This window comes from Salvelinus alpinus, chromosome 2 (assembly GCF_045679555.1).
Source record: "Salvelinus alpinus chromosome 2, SLU_Salpinus.1, whole genome shotgun sequence".
Lineage (NCBI taxonomy): Eukaryota > Metazoa > Chordata > Actinopteri > Salmoniformes > Salmonidae > Salvelinus > Salvelinus alpinus.
In genome coordinates this window covers 3,158,160-3,178,115 of record NC_092087.1, presented here as the reverse complement: position 1 = coordinate 3,178,115, position 19,956 = coordinate 3,158,160, and the positions used below count along the sequence as shown (strand labels likewise).

Below are 19,956 nucleotides of genomic sequence, written 5' to 3'. Positions count from 1 at the left end.
ACTAGACTACCTTCTGTCTGTAGTGAACTAGACTAGACAACCTTCTGTCTGTAGTGAACTAGACTAGACTACCTTCTGTCTGTAGTGAACTAGACTAGACAACCTTCTGTCTGTAGTCAACTAGACTAGACAACCTTCTGTCTGTAGTGAACTAGACTAGACTAGACAACCTTCTGTCTGTAGTGAACTAGACTAGACTAGACAACCTTCTGTCTGTAGTGAACTAGACTAGACAACCTTCTGTCTGTAGTGAACTAGACTAGACAACCTTCTGTCTGTAGTGAACTAGACTAGACAACCTTCTGTCTGTAGTCAACTAGACTAGACTACCTTCTGTCTGTAGTGAACTAGACTAGACTAGACAACCTTCTGTCTGTAGTGAACTAGACTAGACAACCTTCTGTCTGTAGTGAACTAGACTAGACTACCTTCTGTCTGTAGTGAACTAGACTAGACTACCTTCTGTCTGTAGTGAACTAGACTAGACAACCTTCTGTCTGTAGTCAACTAGACTAGACAACCTTCTGTCTGTAGTGAACTAGACTAGACAACCTTCTGTCTGTAGTGAACTAGACTAGACTACCTTCTGTCTGTAGTGAACTAGACTAGACAACCGTCTGTCTGTGGTCAACTAGACTAGACAACCTTCTGTCTGTAGTGAACTAGACTAGACAACCTTCTGTCTGTAGTCAACTAGACTAGACTAGACAACCTTCTGTCTGTAGTGAACTAGACTAGACTACCTTCTGTCTGTAGTGAACTAGACTAGACTACCTTCTGTCTGTAGTCAACTAGACTAGACAACCTTCTGTCTGTAGTGAACTAGACTAGACAACCTTCTGTCTGTAGTGAACTAGACTAGACTACCGTCTGTCTGTAGTGAACTAGACTAGACAACCTTCTGTCTGTAGTCAACTAGACTAGACTACCTTCTGTCTGTAATGAACTAGACTAGACAACCGTCTGTCTGTAGTGAACTAGACTAGACTACCTTCTGTCTGTAGTCAACTAGACTAGACAACCTTCTGTCTGTAGTGAACTAGACTAGACAACCTTCTGTCTGTAGTGAACTAGACTAGACAACCTTCTGTCTGTAGTGAACTAGACTAGACAACCTTCTGTCTGTAGTGAACTAGACTAGACTAGACAACCTTCTGTCTGTAGTGAACTAGACTAGACTACCTTCTGTCTGTAGTGAACTAGACTAGACAACCTTCTGTCTGTAGTGAACTAGACTAGACAACCGTCTGTCTGTAGTGAACTAGACTAGACTAGACAACCTTCTGTCTGTAGTGAACTAGACTAGACTAGACAACCTTCTGTCTGTAGTGAACTAGACTAGACTAGACAACCTTCTGTCTGTAGTGAACTAGACTAGACAACCGTCTGTCTGTAGTGAACTAGACTAGACAACCGTCTGTCTGTAGTCAACTAGACTAGACAACCTTCTGTCTGTAGTCAACTAGACTAGACAACCGTCTGTCTGTAGTGAACTAGACTAGACTAGACAACCTTCTGTCTGTAGTGAACTAGACTAGACAACCTTCTGTCTGTAGTCAACTAGACTAGACTAGACAACCTTCTGTCTGTAGTGAACTAGGCCCCTGCCTGCCCTAACCCTGAGCCTGTCTACCGTTCTGGTACATTTACACCCTCTCTGGATTATTGACCCCTGCCTGCCCCTGTGGTAGAAATAAACTTTCACTGTCTGCATCTGGGTCATACCTGAAACGTGATACTCACAGTCTCATGTCAGAATCAGACGTTCATCCATCGTTTCTCAAATGTCACATTTAGAAGTTGTTGAAAATGTCACATTTGGAAGTGTTTAAGGTTACGTTTAGGAATTAACTCAGAATGTTTAAGAGATATGAACTGAGAATGTTTAAGGTATGGGCTGGGATAGGCTTAAAACAAAACAAAAAATCGCAAAAAGAACTGGATTCGAACTTGCAAACATTGGAATCTTCCATCCCCGTCCACAACGCCCTAACCAAAACCTAGAGGCCGGTTTCCACGTCATCTCCTGACGTCCTCAGACATGGATGGACGTTAAATAATGACTTATATCACGGGTGAACTGGCTGGACACATACAGACTAGACAACCTTCTGTCTGTAGTCAACTCTTTCGTAATTAATATTTTTTTAAATGTATTCTTTATTTAACTAGGCAAGTCAGTTAAGAACAAATTATTATTTACAATGACAGCCTAGGAACAGTGGGTTAACTGCCTTGTTCAGGGGCAGAACGACAGATTTTTACCTTGTCAGCTCGGGGATTCGATCTAGCAACCTTTCGGTTACTGTCCCAACGCTCTCACCACTAGGCTACCCTGCCGCCCCTGTTTGAGAGAATCTAGATCTGGACAATACCGTTTAACTGTTACTGACCCCTGCCTGCCCTAACCCTGAGCCTGTCTACCGTTCTGGTACATTTACACCCTCTCTGTATTATTGTTGAAGAAGGGAAAGGTTAAAAGGAGTGTCGCTAAGACGAGAGTAATATGACGTACGGTCTCTAATTCAGACGTCCTCTACTCTCCCCTCCTCCTCAAGGGGTTGCGGTGTTTCTGTTGCTTTCTTTACTAGGATGTACATATTCAGTTCAGGTGGAATCATCGCCCCTTTCTGACGGAAGACAATGGACTAACACAGATTTATCACGAAAGTCATCGATCGATGTCAATTTGGGAGACTTTCCGTGAAGATTTGAGTTGAGTGAGCGTACTGCTTCTCTCATAGATAAGAGTGATTGTTCTTCGTCCAGGAATTACTACTGAATATTATATTAAGAACAAAGAGTATAAATGCAAAAAGAAAACACAGTATGGGCTCAATTGTCTCACTGAATAATCTTGACATCTTGTGTAAAAAACCTCACTGATTTAAAAACAAAGATAATAACTGGCTAAGATGTAATAGCAGAGTACTTACAGAGATCATCTCCTCCTTCTTGCACTGCTGAGACAGGTCTTTGATGCCGTTCACAAACAGCTTGTTGGCACTGACATACGCCCTGCCAGCCTCGATCATCCCACTACATAACTTCACTAGCTACAAGAGAGAGAGAGAGACAGAGAGAGACAAAGAGAGTGAGACAGACAGACAGATAGACAGAGAGAGACAGACAGAGAGACAGAGAGACAGAGATTAGGTTACAGTTAGACAAACAGCTTGTTGGCTCTGACATATGTCCTGCCAGCCTCGATCATACCACTACATGACTTCACTAGGTACAGGAGAGAGAGAGACGAAGAGAGTGAGACAGACAGACAGAGAGACAACAAGAGAGAGACAGGAGAAGAGTGAGATTGGTGGGGGCTTCATGTAACCAGAGGTGGAAAAAGTACCCAACAGTCATACTTGAGTAAAAGTAAAGATACCTTAATAGAAAATGACTCAAGTCGAAGTGAAAGTCACCCAGTAAAATACTACTTGAGTAAACTTCTAAAAGTATTTGGTTTTTAAATATACTTAAGTATCAAAAGTAAATGTAATTGCAAAAATATACTTCAGTATCAAAAGTAAAAGTATATATAATTTCAAATACCTTAAATTAAGCAAACCAGAAGGCACCATTTTTTTAATATATATATGTTTTTTTACAGCTAGCCAGGGGCACACTCCAACCCTCCAACACTCCAACACTCCAACACTCCAACACTCCAACACTCCAACCCTCCAACCCTCCAACACTCCAACACTCCAACACTCCAACCCTCCAACCCTCCAACCCTCCAACACTCCAACATAATTTACAAACGAAGAATCTGTGTATAGTGAGTCTGCCAGATGAGAGGCAGTAGATGACCAGGGACGTTCTCTTGATAAATGCGTGAATTAGACCATTTTCCTGTCCTGCTAAGCATTCAAAATGTAACGAGTACTTTTGGGTGTCAGGAAAAATATATGGAGTAAAAAGTACATTCTTTTCCTTAGGAATGTAGTGAAGTAAAAGTTACAACAAATATAAAAAATAAAGTACAGATGCACAAAAAAATGACTTAAGTAGTACTTTTAAAGTAGTTTGTACTTAAGTAGCTCGTCAATTATCACCCGCTGGTGCAGCTGTGGGACTGTGTTATAGCTCGTCAATTATCACCCCCTGGTGCAGCTGTGAGACTGTGTTATAACTTGTCAATTATCACCCCTCTGGTGCAGCTGTGAGACTGTGTTATATCTCGTCAATTATCACCCCCCTGGTGCAGCTGTGAGACTGTGTTATAACTCGTCAATTATCACCCCCCTGGTGCAGCTGTGAGACTGTATTATAGCTCGTCAATTATCACCCCCCCTGGTGCAGCTGTGAGACTGTATTATAGCTCGTCAATTATCACCCCCCCCTGGTGCAGCTGTGAGACTGTGTTATAACTCGTAAATTATCACGCCCCTGGTGCAGCTGTGAGACTGTGTTATAACTCGTCAATGTTCACCCCCTGGTGCAGCTGTGAGACTGTGTTATAGCTCGTCAATTATCACCCCCCTGGTGCAGCTGTGAGACTGTGTTATAACTCGTCAATTATCACCCCCTGGTACAGCTGTGAGACTGTGTTATAACTCGTCAATTATCACCCCCCCTGGTGCAGCTGTGAGACTGTGTTATAGCTCGTCAATGTTCACCCCCTGGTGCAGCTGTGAGACTGTATTATAGCTCGTCAATGTTCACCCCCTGGTGCAGCTGTGAGACTGTGTTATAACTCGTCAATTATCACCCCCTGGTGCAGCTGTGAGACTGTGTTATAACTCGTCAATTATCACCCCCTGGTACAGCTGTGAGACTGTGTTATAACTCGTCAATTATCACCCCCCCTGGTGCAGCTGTGAGACTGTGTTATAGCTCGTCAATGTTCACCCCCTGGTGCAGCTGTGAGACTGTGTTATAACTCGTCAATTATCACCCCCTGGTGCAGCTGTGAGACTGTGTTATAACTCGTCAATGTTCACCCCCTGGTGCAGCTGTGGGACTGTGTTATAACTCGTCAATTATCACCCTTGGTCCAATTATGTCCTTTGTAAACATGTCATGGCAGTTTATTGGTGGAAGGCAGAGCAGCCCTATGACATCACTGGCCAGATGTTGAAGGACTGAGTGTATAAAACATTGAGGACAACTTCTTAATATTGAGTTGCTCGGAACAGCCTCAATTCCTCGGGGCATGGACTCGAAAATGTTCCACAGTTGTCAAGTTAGCTGGATGTCCTTTGTGTGGTAAACCATTATTTAACTAATTAGAACCTCCTATAAACACGATCAACTCACAGTCACGTCTAGAACCTCCTATAAACACTGTCAACTCACAGTCACGTCTAGAACCTCCTATAAACACTGTCAACTCACAGTCACGTCTAGCACCTCCTATAAACACTGTCAACTCACAGTCACGTCTAGCACCTCCTATAAACACTGTCAACTCACAGTCACGTCTAGCACCTCCTATAAACACTGTCAACTCACAGTCACGTCTAGCACCTCCTATAAACACTGTCAACTCACAGTCACGTCTAGCACCTCCTATAAACACTGTCAACTCACAGTCACGTCTAGAACCTCCTATAAACACTGTCAACTCACAGTCACGTCTAGAACCTCCTATAAACACTGTCAACTCACAGTCACGTATAGAACCTCCTATAAACACTGTCAACTCACAGTCACGTCTAGCACCTCCTATAAACACTGTCAACTCACAGTCACGTCTAGAACCTCCTATAAACACTGTCAACTCACAGTCACGTCTAGAACCTCCTATAAACACTGTCAACTCACAGTCACGTCTAGAACCTCCTATAAACACTGTCAACTCACAGTCACGTCTAGAACCTCCTATAAACACTGGTGTGAGAAGCAGGAACCCCAGTTAAACAGAGCCAAATGCATACGGACGGTGACCTTTCTGTTTGACCTCAGAGAGAGGGATGGGGTCAGGGGCTTTGAGGTCAGGGAACCCTCAGAGCTGAAATAGTGCAGGAACGGAGGCTAAAGGGTAAATAGATTCAAGACAAAATGGTGGGCTGAGACAGAGAGACAGAGACAGAGAGAAAGAGAGACAGGGACAGAGACAGAGAGAGATACAGGAACAGGAACAGGAACAGAGACATAGAGACAGGGACAGGGACAGGGACAGGAACAGGGACAGAGACAGAGAGAGAGACAGGAACAGGAACAGAGACATAGAGACAGGGACAGGGACAGGGACAGGGACAGAGACAGAGACAGAGAGAGAGACAGGGACAGGGACAGAGATGTTATTCCAGTGTTTACGTACCTTATCTAGTTTAGCTTCGATCTCCACCACATCTGTCTCCACCTCATCAATACCTGCCCTGCAGAAACAAGACAGACAGGTGGGTAAGTGTCTATGGTATACAGATCTAGGTGGAGGAAAGTGAGAGAGGCAGAGGAGGAGGAGAGAGACAGAGAGACTACACCGGCTCCGACGCTCGTCAGCTGTGGCAGGGCTTGCAAACTATTACGGACTACAAAGGGAAGCCCAGCCGCGAGCTGCCCAGTGACACAAGCCTACCAGATGAGCTAAATTACTTATATGTGTGCTTCGAGGCAACACTGACTGACACTGAATCATGCATGAGAGCACCAGCTGTTCCGGACGACTGTGTGATCAAACTCGCCGTAGCCAATGTGAGTAAGACCTTTGAACAGGTCAACATTCACAAGGCCGCAGGGCCAGACGGATTACCAAAACGCCAAGAGTGTGCAAAGCTGTCATCAAGGCAAAGGGTGGCTACTTTGAAGAATCTCAATATAAAATATTTTTTGATTTGTTTAACACTTTCTTGGTTACTACATGATTCCATATATCTACTATGTAGAGAGAGAGAGAGAGAGAGAGAGAGACACAGAGAGAGAGAGAGAGAGTATTGTTTATTTCACTTTTGTATAATATCTACCTCACTTGCTTTGGCAATGTTAACACATGTTTCCCATGCCAATAAAGCCCCTTGAATTGAGAGAGAGAGAGAGAGAGAGAGAGAGGAGAGAGAGAGAGAGAGAGAGAGAGAGAGGAGAGAGAGAGAGAGAGAGAGAGAGAGAGAGAGAGAGAGAGAGAGAGAGAGAGAGAGAGAGAGAGAGAAACCAGTGAAGAACAAACACCATTGTAAATACAACCCATATTTATGCTTATTTATTTTAACTTGTGTGCTTTAACCATTTGTACATTGTTACAACACTGTATATATATAATATAACATTTGTAATGTCTTTATTGTTTTGAAACTTCTGTATGTGTAATGTTTACTGTTAATTTGTATTGTTTATTTCACTTTTGTATAATATATACCTCACTTGCTTTGGCAATGTTAACACATGTTTCCCATGCCAATAAAGCCCCTTGAATTGAATTGAATAGATAGATAGATAGATACATTGTAAATACAACCCATATTTATGCTTATTTATTTTAACTTGTGTGCTTTAACCATTTGTACATTGTTACAACACTGTATATATATAATATAACATTTGTAATGTCTTTATTGTTTTGAAACTTCTGTATGTGTAATGTTTACTGTTAATTTGTATTGTTTATTTCACTTTTGTATAATATCTACCTCACTTGCTTTGGCAATGTTAACACATGTTTCCCATGCCAATAAAGCCCCTTGAATTGAATTGAATAGATAGATAGATAGATAGATAGATAGATAGATAGATAGATAGCTTTGTTATGGAAGGTTTGGGGAAGCAATTCCCAAACCTTCCATAACAAAGCCATCACCTACAGAGAGATGAACCTGGAGAAGAGTCCCCTAAGCAAGCTGGTCCTAGGGCTCTGTTCACAAACACAAACACACCCCACAGAGCCCCAGGACAACAGCACAATTAGACCCAACCAAATCATGAGAAAACAAAAAGATAATTACTTGACACATTGGAAAGAATTAACAAAAAAACAGAGCAAACTAGAATGCTATTTGGCCCTAAACAGAGAGTACACAGTGGCAGAATACCTGACCACTGTGACTGACCCAAACTTAAGGAAAGCTTTGACTATGTACAGACTCAGTGAGCATAGCCTTGCTATTGAGAAAGGCCGCCGTAGGCAGACATGGCTCTCAAGAGAAGACAGGCTATGTGCACACTGCCCACAAAATGAGGTGGAAACTGAGCTGCACTTCCTAACCTCCTGCCCAATGTATGACCATATTAGAGAGACATATTTCCCTCAGATTACACAGATCCACAAAGAATTTGAAAACAAATCCAATTTTGATAAACTCCCATATTTACTGGGAGAAATTCCACAGTGTGCCATCACAGCAGCAAGATTTGTGACCTGTTGCCACAAGAAAAGGGCAACCAGTGAAGAACAAACAACCAGTGAAGAACAACCCATATTTATGCTTATTTATTTTAACTTGTGTGCTTTAACCATTTGTACATTGTTACAACACTGTATATATATAATATAACATTTGTAATGTCTTTATTGTTTTGAAACTTCTGTATGTGTAATGTTTACTGTTAATTTGTATTGTTTATTTCACTTTTGTATAATATCTACCTCACTTGCTTTGGCAATGTTAACACATGTTTCCCATGCCAATAAAGCCCCTTGAATTGAATTGAATTGATAGATAGATAGATAGATAGAGAGAGAGAGAGAGAGAGAGACCAAATCATGAGAAAACAAAAAGATAATTACTTGACACATTGGAAAGAATTAACAAAAAAACAGAGCAAACTAGAATGCTATTTGGCCCTAAACAGAGAGTACACAGTGGCAGAATACCTGACCACTGTGACTGACCCAAACTTAAGGAAAGCTTTGACTATGTACAGACTCAGTGAGCATAGCCTTGCTATTGAGAAAGGCCGCCGTAGGCAGACATGGCTCTCAAGAGAAGACAGGCTATGTGCACACTGCCCACAAAATGAGGTGGAAACTGAGCTGCACTTCCTAACCTCCTGCCCAATGTATGACCATATTAGAGAGACATATTTCCCTCAGATTACACAGATCCACAAAGAATTCGAAAACAAATCCAATTTTGATAAACTCCCATATCTACTGGGTGAAATTCCACAGTGTGCCATCACAGCAGCAAGATTTGTGACCTGTTGCCACAAGAAAAGGGCAACCAGTGAAGAACAAACACCACTGTAAATACAACCCATATTTATGTTTATTTATTTTAACTTGTGTGCTTTAACCATTTGTACATTGTTACAACACTGCATATATATAATATGACATTTGTAATGTCTTTATTGTTTTGAAACTTCTGTATGTGTAATGTTTACTGTTCATTTTTATTGTTTATTTGACTTTTGTATATTACCTACCTCACTTGCTTTGGCAATGTTAACACATGTTTCCCATGCCAATAAAGCCCCTTGAATTGAATTGAATTGAATTGAGAGAGAGAGAGTCTGTCGGAACACCCACAGATTGTTGACGTGGAGAGAGACTATCACACCCGTGTTCTAGAACACACGTCAGTCGTCTCCCGGGGAGACGGTGACCTCACAATGCCAAGCTTTCATTCTTTACTTCTCTTCACAAACACTGTTACTCATCCCTTACACACTTTCACTGACAAGAGGGAAAAGTGTTTTTATTGAAAATACATTTTGTTTCAAAATCCCCCAAAATATTGCATCACAAATTTGGTGGGGCCCAGAAAAACTGGTTAAATCTTGTGTTGACAGCAGTTTGAACCCAGCAAGCACACAACGTTCTGAGAACCATATGTTTCTTTGAGCTTGGTGAGAGTGTGCTTGTCCTATGGTTATTTTGTATACAACCTTTCCACAACTTTCTGCGAATGGTGCAGGATAGTTGCTTGGCTTTGGAACATTCTCAGTACGTTTAAGGAACTTGACAAAAAAAACTTTTTCTTAGTATTTCATTACTTTAACTTTGGGGCAGGTGGGACGGTAGAGTCACACCTGGCCAACATCCGGTGAAATTGCAGAGCGCGAAATTCAAAATACAAAAGTAGTAATATTAAACGTTCATGAAAATACAAGTGTTATACACAATTCGTTAGCTTAGAATCTTGGTAATCGAACCGTTTTGTCCGATTTACAATAGGCTTTACGACGAAAGCATAGCATTTGATTGTCTGAGGACAACGCCCCGCATACTTCCTGCATTAACATAAATTCATAACCTGAACAGGTGTAACAAAACTAAAAAATAGCGATAAAATAAATCACTTAACTTTAAAGATCTTCATCTTTTTGCAATCCAAAGGGTCCCAGTTACACAATGAATGGTCGTTTTGTTCGATAAAGTCCTTCTTTATATCCCAAAAATGTCAATTTATTTGGCGTGTTTGATTCAGAAATCCACCTGTTCCAACTCGCCCGACATGCCTACAAAGTAATCTAAAAAGTTACCTGTAAACTTCGTCCAAACAATTCAAACAGCGTTTCTAATCCAACCTCAGGTACCCTAATATGTAAATAATCAATCAAATTTAAGACGGAATATACCGTGTTCAATACCGGAGAAAAAGAACAAGGAGCGCACACTCATTCACGCGTGCCCTAAGACTAGAGTGCTTCTGAGGGATACTTCGAAAGAATACGAATACGTCGTCATTTTTCAAAAAACAAGCATTCAACAATTTCTAAAGACTGTTGACATCTAGTGGAACCCCTATGAACTTTAATCTGGGTCCTAATTATTAGACTTTCCCATAGAAAAGCATTGAAAAGTCCAATGACCTCAAAAAAAATTATTCCTGGATAGATTGTCCTCTGGGTTTCGCCTGCCAAATCAGTTTGGTTATACCCACAGACAACATTTTAAGAGTGTTGTCTATCCAATGCTACCATGCATATGCATATCCTAGCTTCTGGGCCTGAGTAACAGGCAGTTTACTTTGGGCACCTCAGTCATCCAAACTTCCGAATACTGCCCCCTACACCGAAGAAGTTAAAACCAATTAGAACCATGGAAAAGGTGTATTTCTAGTGAAGGTCTCTCTCTTTAAATGTGTTATAGAAGGCAGCAGTCTGATGGTATACACAGAGGTCAATGTGTTATAGAAGGCAGCAGTCTGATGTTATACACAGAGGTCAATGTGTTATAGAAGGCAGCAGTCTGATGTTATACACAGAGGTCAATGTGTTATAGAAGGCAGCAGTCTGATGTTATACACAGAGGTCAATGTGTTATAGAAGGCAGCAGTCTGATGTTATACACAGAGGTCAATGTGTTATAGAAGGCAGCAGTCTGATGTTATACACAGAGGTCAATGTGTTATAGAAGGCAGCAGTCTGATGTTATACACAGAGGTCAATGTGTTATAGAAGGCAGCAGTCTGATGTTATACACAGAGGTCAATGTGTTATAGAAGGCAGCAGTCTGATGTTATACACAGAGGTCAATGTGTTATAGAAGGCAGCAGTCTGATGTTATACACAGAGGTCAATGTGTTATAGAAGGCAGCAGTCTGATGTTATACACAGAGGTCAATGTGTTATAGAAGGCAGCAGTCTTGGACATTACAGACAGAGGTCAATGTGTTATAGAAGGCAGCAGTCTGATGTTACAGCCAGGAGTCTGGGTCTGAATGCGTGGGTTTGATCTGAGTCTCACGTTTTCTTGTTTGCTTATGGCGGAATACAGGCATACATTCAATGCTGACTTAGTGGCAGCCTCTGACTGTGGTGGTATGTTAACAGCTACGAGAAATACAGATGTAAACTCTCTAGGTAGATAGTGTGGTCTACAGCTTATCATGAGATACTCTACCTCGGGCGAGGTATAGCTCGAGATATCGTGCACCAGCTGTTATTTACAAAAATACTTTCCAAAACTGTCCAGCTTAGATTGACTGATAGGGCGATGCTCTCACTTCTGTTTGTTTGGGGATCTTGTTTTGAGTCTGGTTTTGAGTCTTGTTTAATCCCATTTCCTTGACAGACAGCTTTAGTGATCTTCCACGGTGCTGTGAGCTGTGTGTCTAGGCCCACTCTACTGTGAGCAATGAACATGACATTCTTATCCCCTCTCATACTGTATACACACACACACACACACACACATACACACAAACAGACAAATATACACTCTCTCATGGTCTCACGGTTAACTTGCGTGCAGACACAATCATTCTGACCAACAAGTCTGTCCTTCTCAATCTTTGAGACCAATAGTGACAAATATGACATCATGACATCTTAAAGATGAACACAGCAAAGTACAGAGAGATCCTTGATGAAAACCTGCTCCAGAGCGATCAGGACCTCAGACTGGGGTGAAGGTTCACCTTCCGACAGGACAACAACCCTAAGCACACAGCCAAGAAAACGCAGGAGTGGCTTCAGGACAAGTCTCTGAATGTCCTTGAGTGGTCCAGCCAGACTCCAGACTTGAACCCCATCGAACATCTCTGGAGAGACCTGAAAATATCTGTGCAGCGACGCTCCCCATCCAACCTGACAGAGCTGAAGCGGATCTGCAGAGAAAAATGGGAGAAATTCCCCAAATACAGGTGTGCCAAGCTTGCAGCGTCATACCCAAGAAGAATCAATGCTGTAATTGCTGCCAAACGTGCTTCAACTGAGTAAAGGGTCTGAATACTTATGGAAATGTGATATTTCAGTTGTTTTTTATTTTTATTTTTGTTTCTAAAATCCTGTTTTTGCTTTGTTATTATGGGGTATTGTGATGTCATTATGGGGTATTGTGATGTCATTATGGGGTATTGTGATGTCATTATGGGGTATTGTGATGTCATTATGGGGTATTGTGATGTCATTATGGGTTATTGTGTGTAGATTGATGAGGGGAAGAAAAGATTTAATCAATTTTAGAATGAGACTGTAACATAACAAAATGTGGAAAAAGTCCAGGGCACTGTATACTGTATGTGTGGTCGACTGTGTGGAGTCTTACTGATCACAGGATCAATCAAGGCAAGGAGTGTGTGTGTGTGTCTGTGTGAATGACAATTTCCTAATTTCCTGAAAGCATCAGGTGCATGGACGGGCAACACTAGACTCTACACTCATAGATGTTACACACACACACACAGACATTATGTTCCATTGTCATTTATGCTAGATTTCCATCATATCCATCCTCCTCGCCCCCCAAAACCAACTACACACTACTGAATTTCACCCTCGCAGAATCCTAAGTCGGCAGTTCCATAGCAACGATTCAGTGAACGCGATTACCATAGCAACAGGCCTCAGCGTTACTCACACTTATTGTGTATTTTGAGAGCAGCTCGCTGACTAATTAGCTATTTGTCTAATCTCTCTCTCCGCCTCTACGCTCTAAACACTAGACTACCTGCCGTCCCTACGCTCTAACCACTAGGCTACCTGCCGTCCCTACGCTCTAACCACTAGGCTTACCTGCCGTCCCTACGCTCTAACCACTAGGCTTACCTGCCGCCTCTACAATCTACACACTGGGGTCCTGTGTGGCTCAGTTGGTAGAGCATGGCGCTTGCAACGCCAGGGTTGTGGGTTCATTCCCCACGGGGGGACCAGAATGAATATGTATGAACTTTCCAATTTGTAAGTCGCTCTGGATAAGAGCGTCTGCTAAATGACTTAAATGTAAATGTAAATGTAACCACTAGACTACCTGCCGCCTCTACACTCTAACCACTAGGCTACCTGCCCCCTCTACACTCTAACCACTAGGCTACCTGCCGCCTCTACACTCTAACCACTAGGCTACCTGCCGCCCCTACACTCTAACCACTAGGCTACGCTGCCGCCCCTACACTCTAACCACTAGGCTACCTGCCACCTCTAGACTCTAACCACTAGGCTACGCTGTCGCCTCTACACTCTAACCACTAGGCTACCTGCCGCCCCAAGTTATGATATAGGGTTATTTGACCTAAAATCCTTTAGGCCTATCTAGAGAAAAATAACTAAAAAAACAACTCTGCATCTCTGCCCAGCCTGGCCAGAAGGGTGTTTATCATCCCCAGTGGCTCTGTAAGTGAGGAGAGGATATTCTCCGCTGCCGGCCGGCTCTCCAGGCACCATCACATGAGCCTGAAGCCCCAGACTGACCAAACTCCTGTTTCTAAAAATGAATTCAAAGACACTAATAAGTCCTTTTTCATTTAATTTGTATTTAATTCTAAGTAAGTCACAGCCTATAATGTTAAAATTATAGACTATAATGATTTAATAAAAGGAATAAGAGGGAGTGACTGATGGAAGTTAAGAGAGCGATAGAAGGAAATGGAAAGAGAGAGAGGAGATGGAGTGACAGAGAGAGAGAGGAGATGGAGTGACAGAGAAAGAGAGGAGATGGAGTGACAGAGAAGGGGAGGAGATGGAGTGAGAAAGAGAGAGAGGAGATGGAGTGAGAGAGAGAGGAGATGGAGTGACAGAGAAAGAGAGGAGATGGAGTGACAGAGAAAGAGAGGAGATGGAGTGACAGAGAAGGGGAGGAGATGGAGTGAGAAAGAGAGAGAGGAGATGGAGTGAGAGAGAGAGGAGATGGAGTGACAGAGAAAGAGAGGAGATGGAGTGACAGAGAAAGAGAGGAGATGGAGTGACGGAGAGAGAGAGGAGATGGAGTGACAGAGAAGGGGAGAGTGAGGAGATACTTTAGGCCCAGTCTAAAACAACCCCCTGGGGTCCAGTGTGGCTCAGTTGGTAGACCATGACGCTTGCAACGCCTGGGTAGAGGGTTCAAATTCCCATGGGGGACCAGTATGAACATGTACGCACTCACTACTGTTAGTTGCACTGGACAAGACTGTGTCTGCTAAATAAATCAAACCCCATTCCCCAAGCCCCTTCTCCTCCCCAAGCCCCTTCTCCAAGCCCCTTCTCCTCCCCCAAGCTCCTTCTCCAAGCCCCTTCTCCTCCCCCAAGCTCCCTCTCCAAGCCCCTTCTCCTCCCCCAAGCTCCTTCTCCAAGCCCCTTCTCCTCCCCAAGCCCCTTCTCCTCCCCCAAGCTCATTCTCCTTCTCCAAGCCCCTTCCCCAAGCCCCTTCTCCAAGCCCCCTTCTCCTCCCCCAAGCCCCTTCTCCTCCCCCAAGCCCCTTTTCCTTCCCCAAGCCCCTTCTCCAAGCCCCTTCTCCTCCCCCAAGCTCCTTCTCCTTCTCCAAGCCCCTTCCCCAAGCCCCTTCTCCTTCTCAAAGCCCCCTTCTCCTCCCCCAAGCCCATTCTCCTCCCCCAAGCCCCTTTTCCTTCCCCAAGCCCCTTCTCCAAGCCCCTTCTCCTCCCCCAAGCTCCTTCTCCTTCTCCAAGCCCCTTCCCCAAGCCCCCTTCTCCTTCCCCAAGCCCACTCTCCTTCCCCAAGCCCCTTCTCCTTCTCCAAGCCCCTTCTCCTTCCCCAAGCCCCCTTCTCCTTCCCCAAGCCCCTTCTCCTTCCCCAAGCCCCTTCTCCTTCCCCAAGCCCCCTTCTCCTTCTCCAAGCCCCTTCTCCTTCCCCAAGCCCCCTTCTCCTTCTCCAAGCCCCCTTCTCGTTCCCCAAGACCCTTCACTGTTTGTTATTCTCAGTGGACTGGCTAGTCACAGTAAATCATATGATTACACACGTTAGCTAACACAGATGGATGGACACAGCTTGAGAAACAATAGCTATGAACCTTCTCACACTCCTGAGACAGAGACAGATATCACTCCGTAACTAACCATGACCCTGGTCACGGGACTCAGAGATATCTAGAACGTGAACAGCTGAGCATTCCGGAGTGTTCCGGTTGCCAGCATCCAGATTGTAGGGAATCTTCCTGAGAAAATGGACGTGTGTTTGCTCCTGAGCAGACCAACCTGGGAAGAACCAGCAGGGTAACATATGTGTCTGTCCGTTTGTGTCGTCCACTTCCTCTACAAACCTACCGGTGTGATTAGATCACAGCTCAATGTTTACACCAGTCTGTCTGTGTGTTTGCTTCTCAGTGAATGAAGACTGGAAACAGACTGTGATGGATGTGGTCTGGAAACGTAACTCATATAGCTCCATATCGGAACAGAACAATAACGGTGTCCGTATTCCCCAGATCCTACAACAGAACAATAACGGTGTCCGTATTCCCCAGGTCCTACAACAGAACAATAACGGTGTCCGCATTCCCCAGATCCTAGAACAGAACAATAACGGTGTCCGTATTCCCCAGATCCTATCATACTGAATGTTAATCTGGAATATTAAAGATAAGATATTTACATAGTATCAGGAAGTGCTTTTGATTTGAGATCCCGTGTGAATGGAGATTGAGAAACGAGATAGTAGAAAGACAGGCAGTCTGAGACGGGTGAGTTTCAGGGACCACTATGCCTCCCTCCATTCCCTGTTATAGTGCCAGGCTAGCTGGTTACAAGGATCTACAATTGATACCACAAACAGCACGACTCAGCTCCTAAAGAATGTCTGAGACACACAGAGAGAGTATGAAGTCTGAAACCAGAGAGAGTATGAAGTCTGAAACCAGAGAGAGTATGAAGCCTGAAACCAGAGAGAGTATGAAGCCTGAAACCAGAGAGAGTATGAAGTCTGAAACCAGAGAGAGTATGAAGCCTGAAACCAGAGAGATTATGAAGTCTGAAACCAGAGAGATTATGAAGTCTGAAACCAGAGAGAGTATGAAGTCTGAAACCAGAGAGATTATGAAGAGAGAGTATGAAGTCTGAAACCAGAGAGAGTATGAAGCCTGAAACCAGAGAGATTATGAAGTCTGAAACCAGAGAGATTATGAAGTCTGAAACCAGAGAGAGTATGAAGTCTGAAACCAGAGAGATTATGAAGAGAGAGTATGAAGTCTGAAACCAGAGAGAGTATGAAGCCTGAAACCAGAGAGATTATGAAGTCTGAAACCAGAGAGAGTATGAAGTCTGAAACCAGAGAGAGTATGAAGTCTGAAACCAGAGAGAGTATGAAGTCTGAAACCAGAGAGAGTATGAAGTCTGAAACCAGAGAGTATGAAGTCTGAAGCCAGAGAGAGTATGAAGTCTGAAACCAGAGAGAGTATGAAGTCTGAAACCAGAGAGTATGAAGTCTGAAACCAGAGAGAGTATGAAGTCTGAAACCAGAGAGAGTATGAAGTCTGAAGCCAGAGAGAGTATGAAGTCTGAAACCAGAGAGAGTATGAAGTCTGAAACCAGAGAGAGTATGAAGTCTGAAACCAGAGAGAGTATCAAGTCTGAAACCAGAGAGAGTATGAAGTCTGAAACCAGAGAGAGTATGAAGTCTGAAACCAGAGAGAGTATTAAGTCTGAAACCAGAGAGAGTATTAAGTCTGAAACCAGAGAGAGTATGAAGTCTGAAACCAGAGAGAGTATGAAGTCTGAAACCAGAGAGAGTATGAAGTCTGAAACCAGAGAGAGTATGAAGTCTGAAACCAGAGAGAGTATGAAGTCTGAAACCAGAGAGAATATGAAGTCTGAAACCAGAGAGAGTATGAAGTCTGAAACCAGAGAGAGTATGAAGTCTGAAACCAGAGAGAGTATGAAGTCTGAAACCAGAGAGAGTATGAAGTCTGAAACCAGAGAGAGTATGAAGTTTGAAACCAGAGAGAGTATGAAGTCTGAAACCAGAGAGAGTATGAAGTCTGAAACCAGAGAGAGTATGAAGTCTGAAACCAGAGAGATTATGAAGAGAGAGTATGAAGTCTGAAACCAGAGAGAGTATGAAGCCTGAAACCAGAGAGATTATGAAGTCTGAAACCAGAGAGATTATGAAGTCTGAAACCAGAGAGAGAGTATTAAGTCTGAAACCAGAGAGAGTATGAAGTCTGAAGACAGAGAGAGTATGAAGCCTGAAACCAGAGAGATTATGAAGTCTGAAACCAGAGAGATTATGAAGTCTGAAACCAGAGAGAGTATGAAGTCTGAAACCAGAGAGATTATGAAGAGAGAGTATGAAGTCTGAAACCAGAGAGAGTATGAAGCCTGAAACCAGAGAGATTATGAAGTCTGAAACCAGAGAGATTATGAAGTCTGAAACCAGAGAGAGTATGAAGTCTGAAACCAGAGAGATTATGAAGTCTGAAACCAGAGAGAGTATGAAGTCTGAAACCAGAGAGAGTATGAAGTCTGAAACCAGAGAGAGTATGAAGTCTGAAACCAGAGAGAGTATGAAGTCTGAAACCAGAGAGTATGAAGTCTGAAGCCAGAGAGAGTATGAAGTCTGAAACCAGAGAGAGTATGAAGTCTGAAACCAGCGAGTATGAAGTCTGAAACCAGAGAGAGTATGAAGTCTGAAACCAGAGAGAGTATGAAGTCTGAAGCCAGAGAGAGTATGAAGTCTGAAACCAGAGAGAGTATGAAGTCTGAAACCAGAGAGAGTATGAAGTCTGAAACCAGAGAGAGTATGAAGTCTGAAACCAGAGAGATTATGAAGAGAGAGTATGAAGTCTGAAACCAGAGAGAGTATGAAGCCTGAAACCAGAGAGATTATGAAGTCTGAAACCAGAGAGATTATGAAGTCTGAAACCAGAGAGAGAGTATTAAGTCTGAAACCAGAGAGAGTATGAAGTCTGAAGACAGAGAGAGTATGAAGCCTGAAACCAGAGAGATTATGAAGTCTGAAACCAGAGAGATTATGAAGTCTGAAACCAGAGAGAGTATGAAGTCTGAAACCAGAGAGATTATGAAGAGAGAGTATGAAGTCTGAAACCAGAGAGAGTATGAAGCCTGAAACCAGAGAGATTATGAAGTCTGAAACCAGAGAGATTATGAAGTCTGAAACCAGAGAGAGTATGAAGTCTGAAACCAGAGAGATTATGAAGTCTGAAACCAGAGAGAGTATGAAGTCTGAAACCAGAGAGAGTATGAAGTCTGAAACCAGAGAGAGTATGAAGTCTGAAACCAGAGAGAGTATGAAGTCTGAAACCAGAGAGTATGAAGTCTGAAGCCAGAGAGAGTATGAAGTCTGAAACCAGAGAGAGTATGAAGTCTGAAACCAGAGAGTATGAAGTCTGAAACCAGAGAGAGTATGAAGTCTGAAGCCAGAGAGAGTATGAAGTCTGAAACCAGAGAGAGTATGAAGTCTGAAACCAGAGAGAGTATGAAGTCTGAAACCAGAGAGAGTATCAAGTCTGAAACCAGAGAGAGTATGAAGTCTGAAACCAGAGAGAGTATGAAGTCTGAAACCAGAGAGTATGAAGTCTGAAACCAGAGAGAGTATTAAGTCTGAAACCAGAGAGAGTATTAAGTCTGAAACCAGAGAGAGTATGAAGTCTGAAACCAGAGAGAGTATGAAGTCTGAAACCAGAGAGAGTATGAAGCCTGAAGCCAGACAGAGTATGAAGTCTGAAACCAGAGAGAGTATGAAGTCTGAAACCAGAGAGAGTATGAAGTCTGAAACCAGAGAGAGTATGAAGCCTGAAACCAGAGAGAGTATGAAGTCTGAAACCAGAGAGAGTATGAAGTCTGAAACCAGAGAGAGTATGAAGTCTGAAACCAGAGAGAGTATGAAGTCTGAAACCAGAGAGAATATGAAGTCTGAAACCAGAGAGAGTATGAAGTCTGAAACCAGAGAGAGTATGAAGTCTGAAACCAGAGAGAGTATGAAGTCTGAAACCAGAGAGAGTATGAAGTCTGAAACCAGAGAGAGTATGAAGTTTGAAACCAGAGAGAGTATGAAGTCTGAAACCAGAGAGAGTATGAAGTCTGAAACCAGAGAGAGTATGAAGTCTGAAACCAGAGAGAGTATGAAGTCTGAAACCAGAGAGAGTATGAAGTCTGAAACCAGAGAGAGTATTAAGTCTGAAACCAGAGAGAGTATTAAGTCTGAAACCAGAGAGAGTATGAAGTCTGAAACGAGAGAGAGTATGAAGTCTGAAACCAGAGAGAGAGTATTAAGTCTGAAACCAGAGAGAGTATGAAGTCTGAAACCAGAGAGAGTATGAAGTCTGAAACCAGAGAGAGTATGAAGTCTGAAACCAGAGAGAGTATGAAGCCTGAAACCAGAGAGAGTATGAAGTCTGAAACCAGAGAGAGTATGAAGTCTGAAACCAGAGAGATTATGAAGTCTGAAACCAGAGAGAGTATG

General features: G+C 43.0%; 1 protein-coding gene across 1 annotated transcript in view; it reads right to left on the bottom strand.

Annotated features, from left to right (window-relative positions):
- Nucleotides 1-19,956, bottom strand: part of LOC139552875 (arf-GAP with coiled-coil, ANK repeat and PH domain-containing protein 3-like) — a 75,196-nt gene that overhangs the window by 42,096 nt on the left and 13,144 nt on the right. Inside the window, exons 2-3 of the mRNA XM_071364996.1 lie at nucleotides 6,269-6,326; nucleotides 2,937-3,056 (exon numbers count right to left, since the gene is read on the bottom strand). Of these exons, the coding sequence (XP_071221097.1) occupies nucleotides 2,937-3,056; nucleotides 6,269-6,326 (178 nt within the window). The remainder of the gene's footprint in view (nucleotides 1-2,936; nucleotides 3,057-6,268; nucleotides 6,327-19,956) is intronic.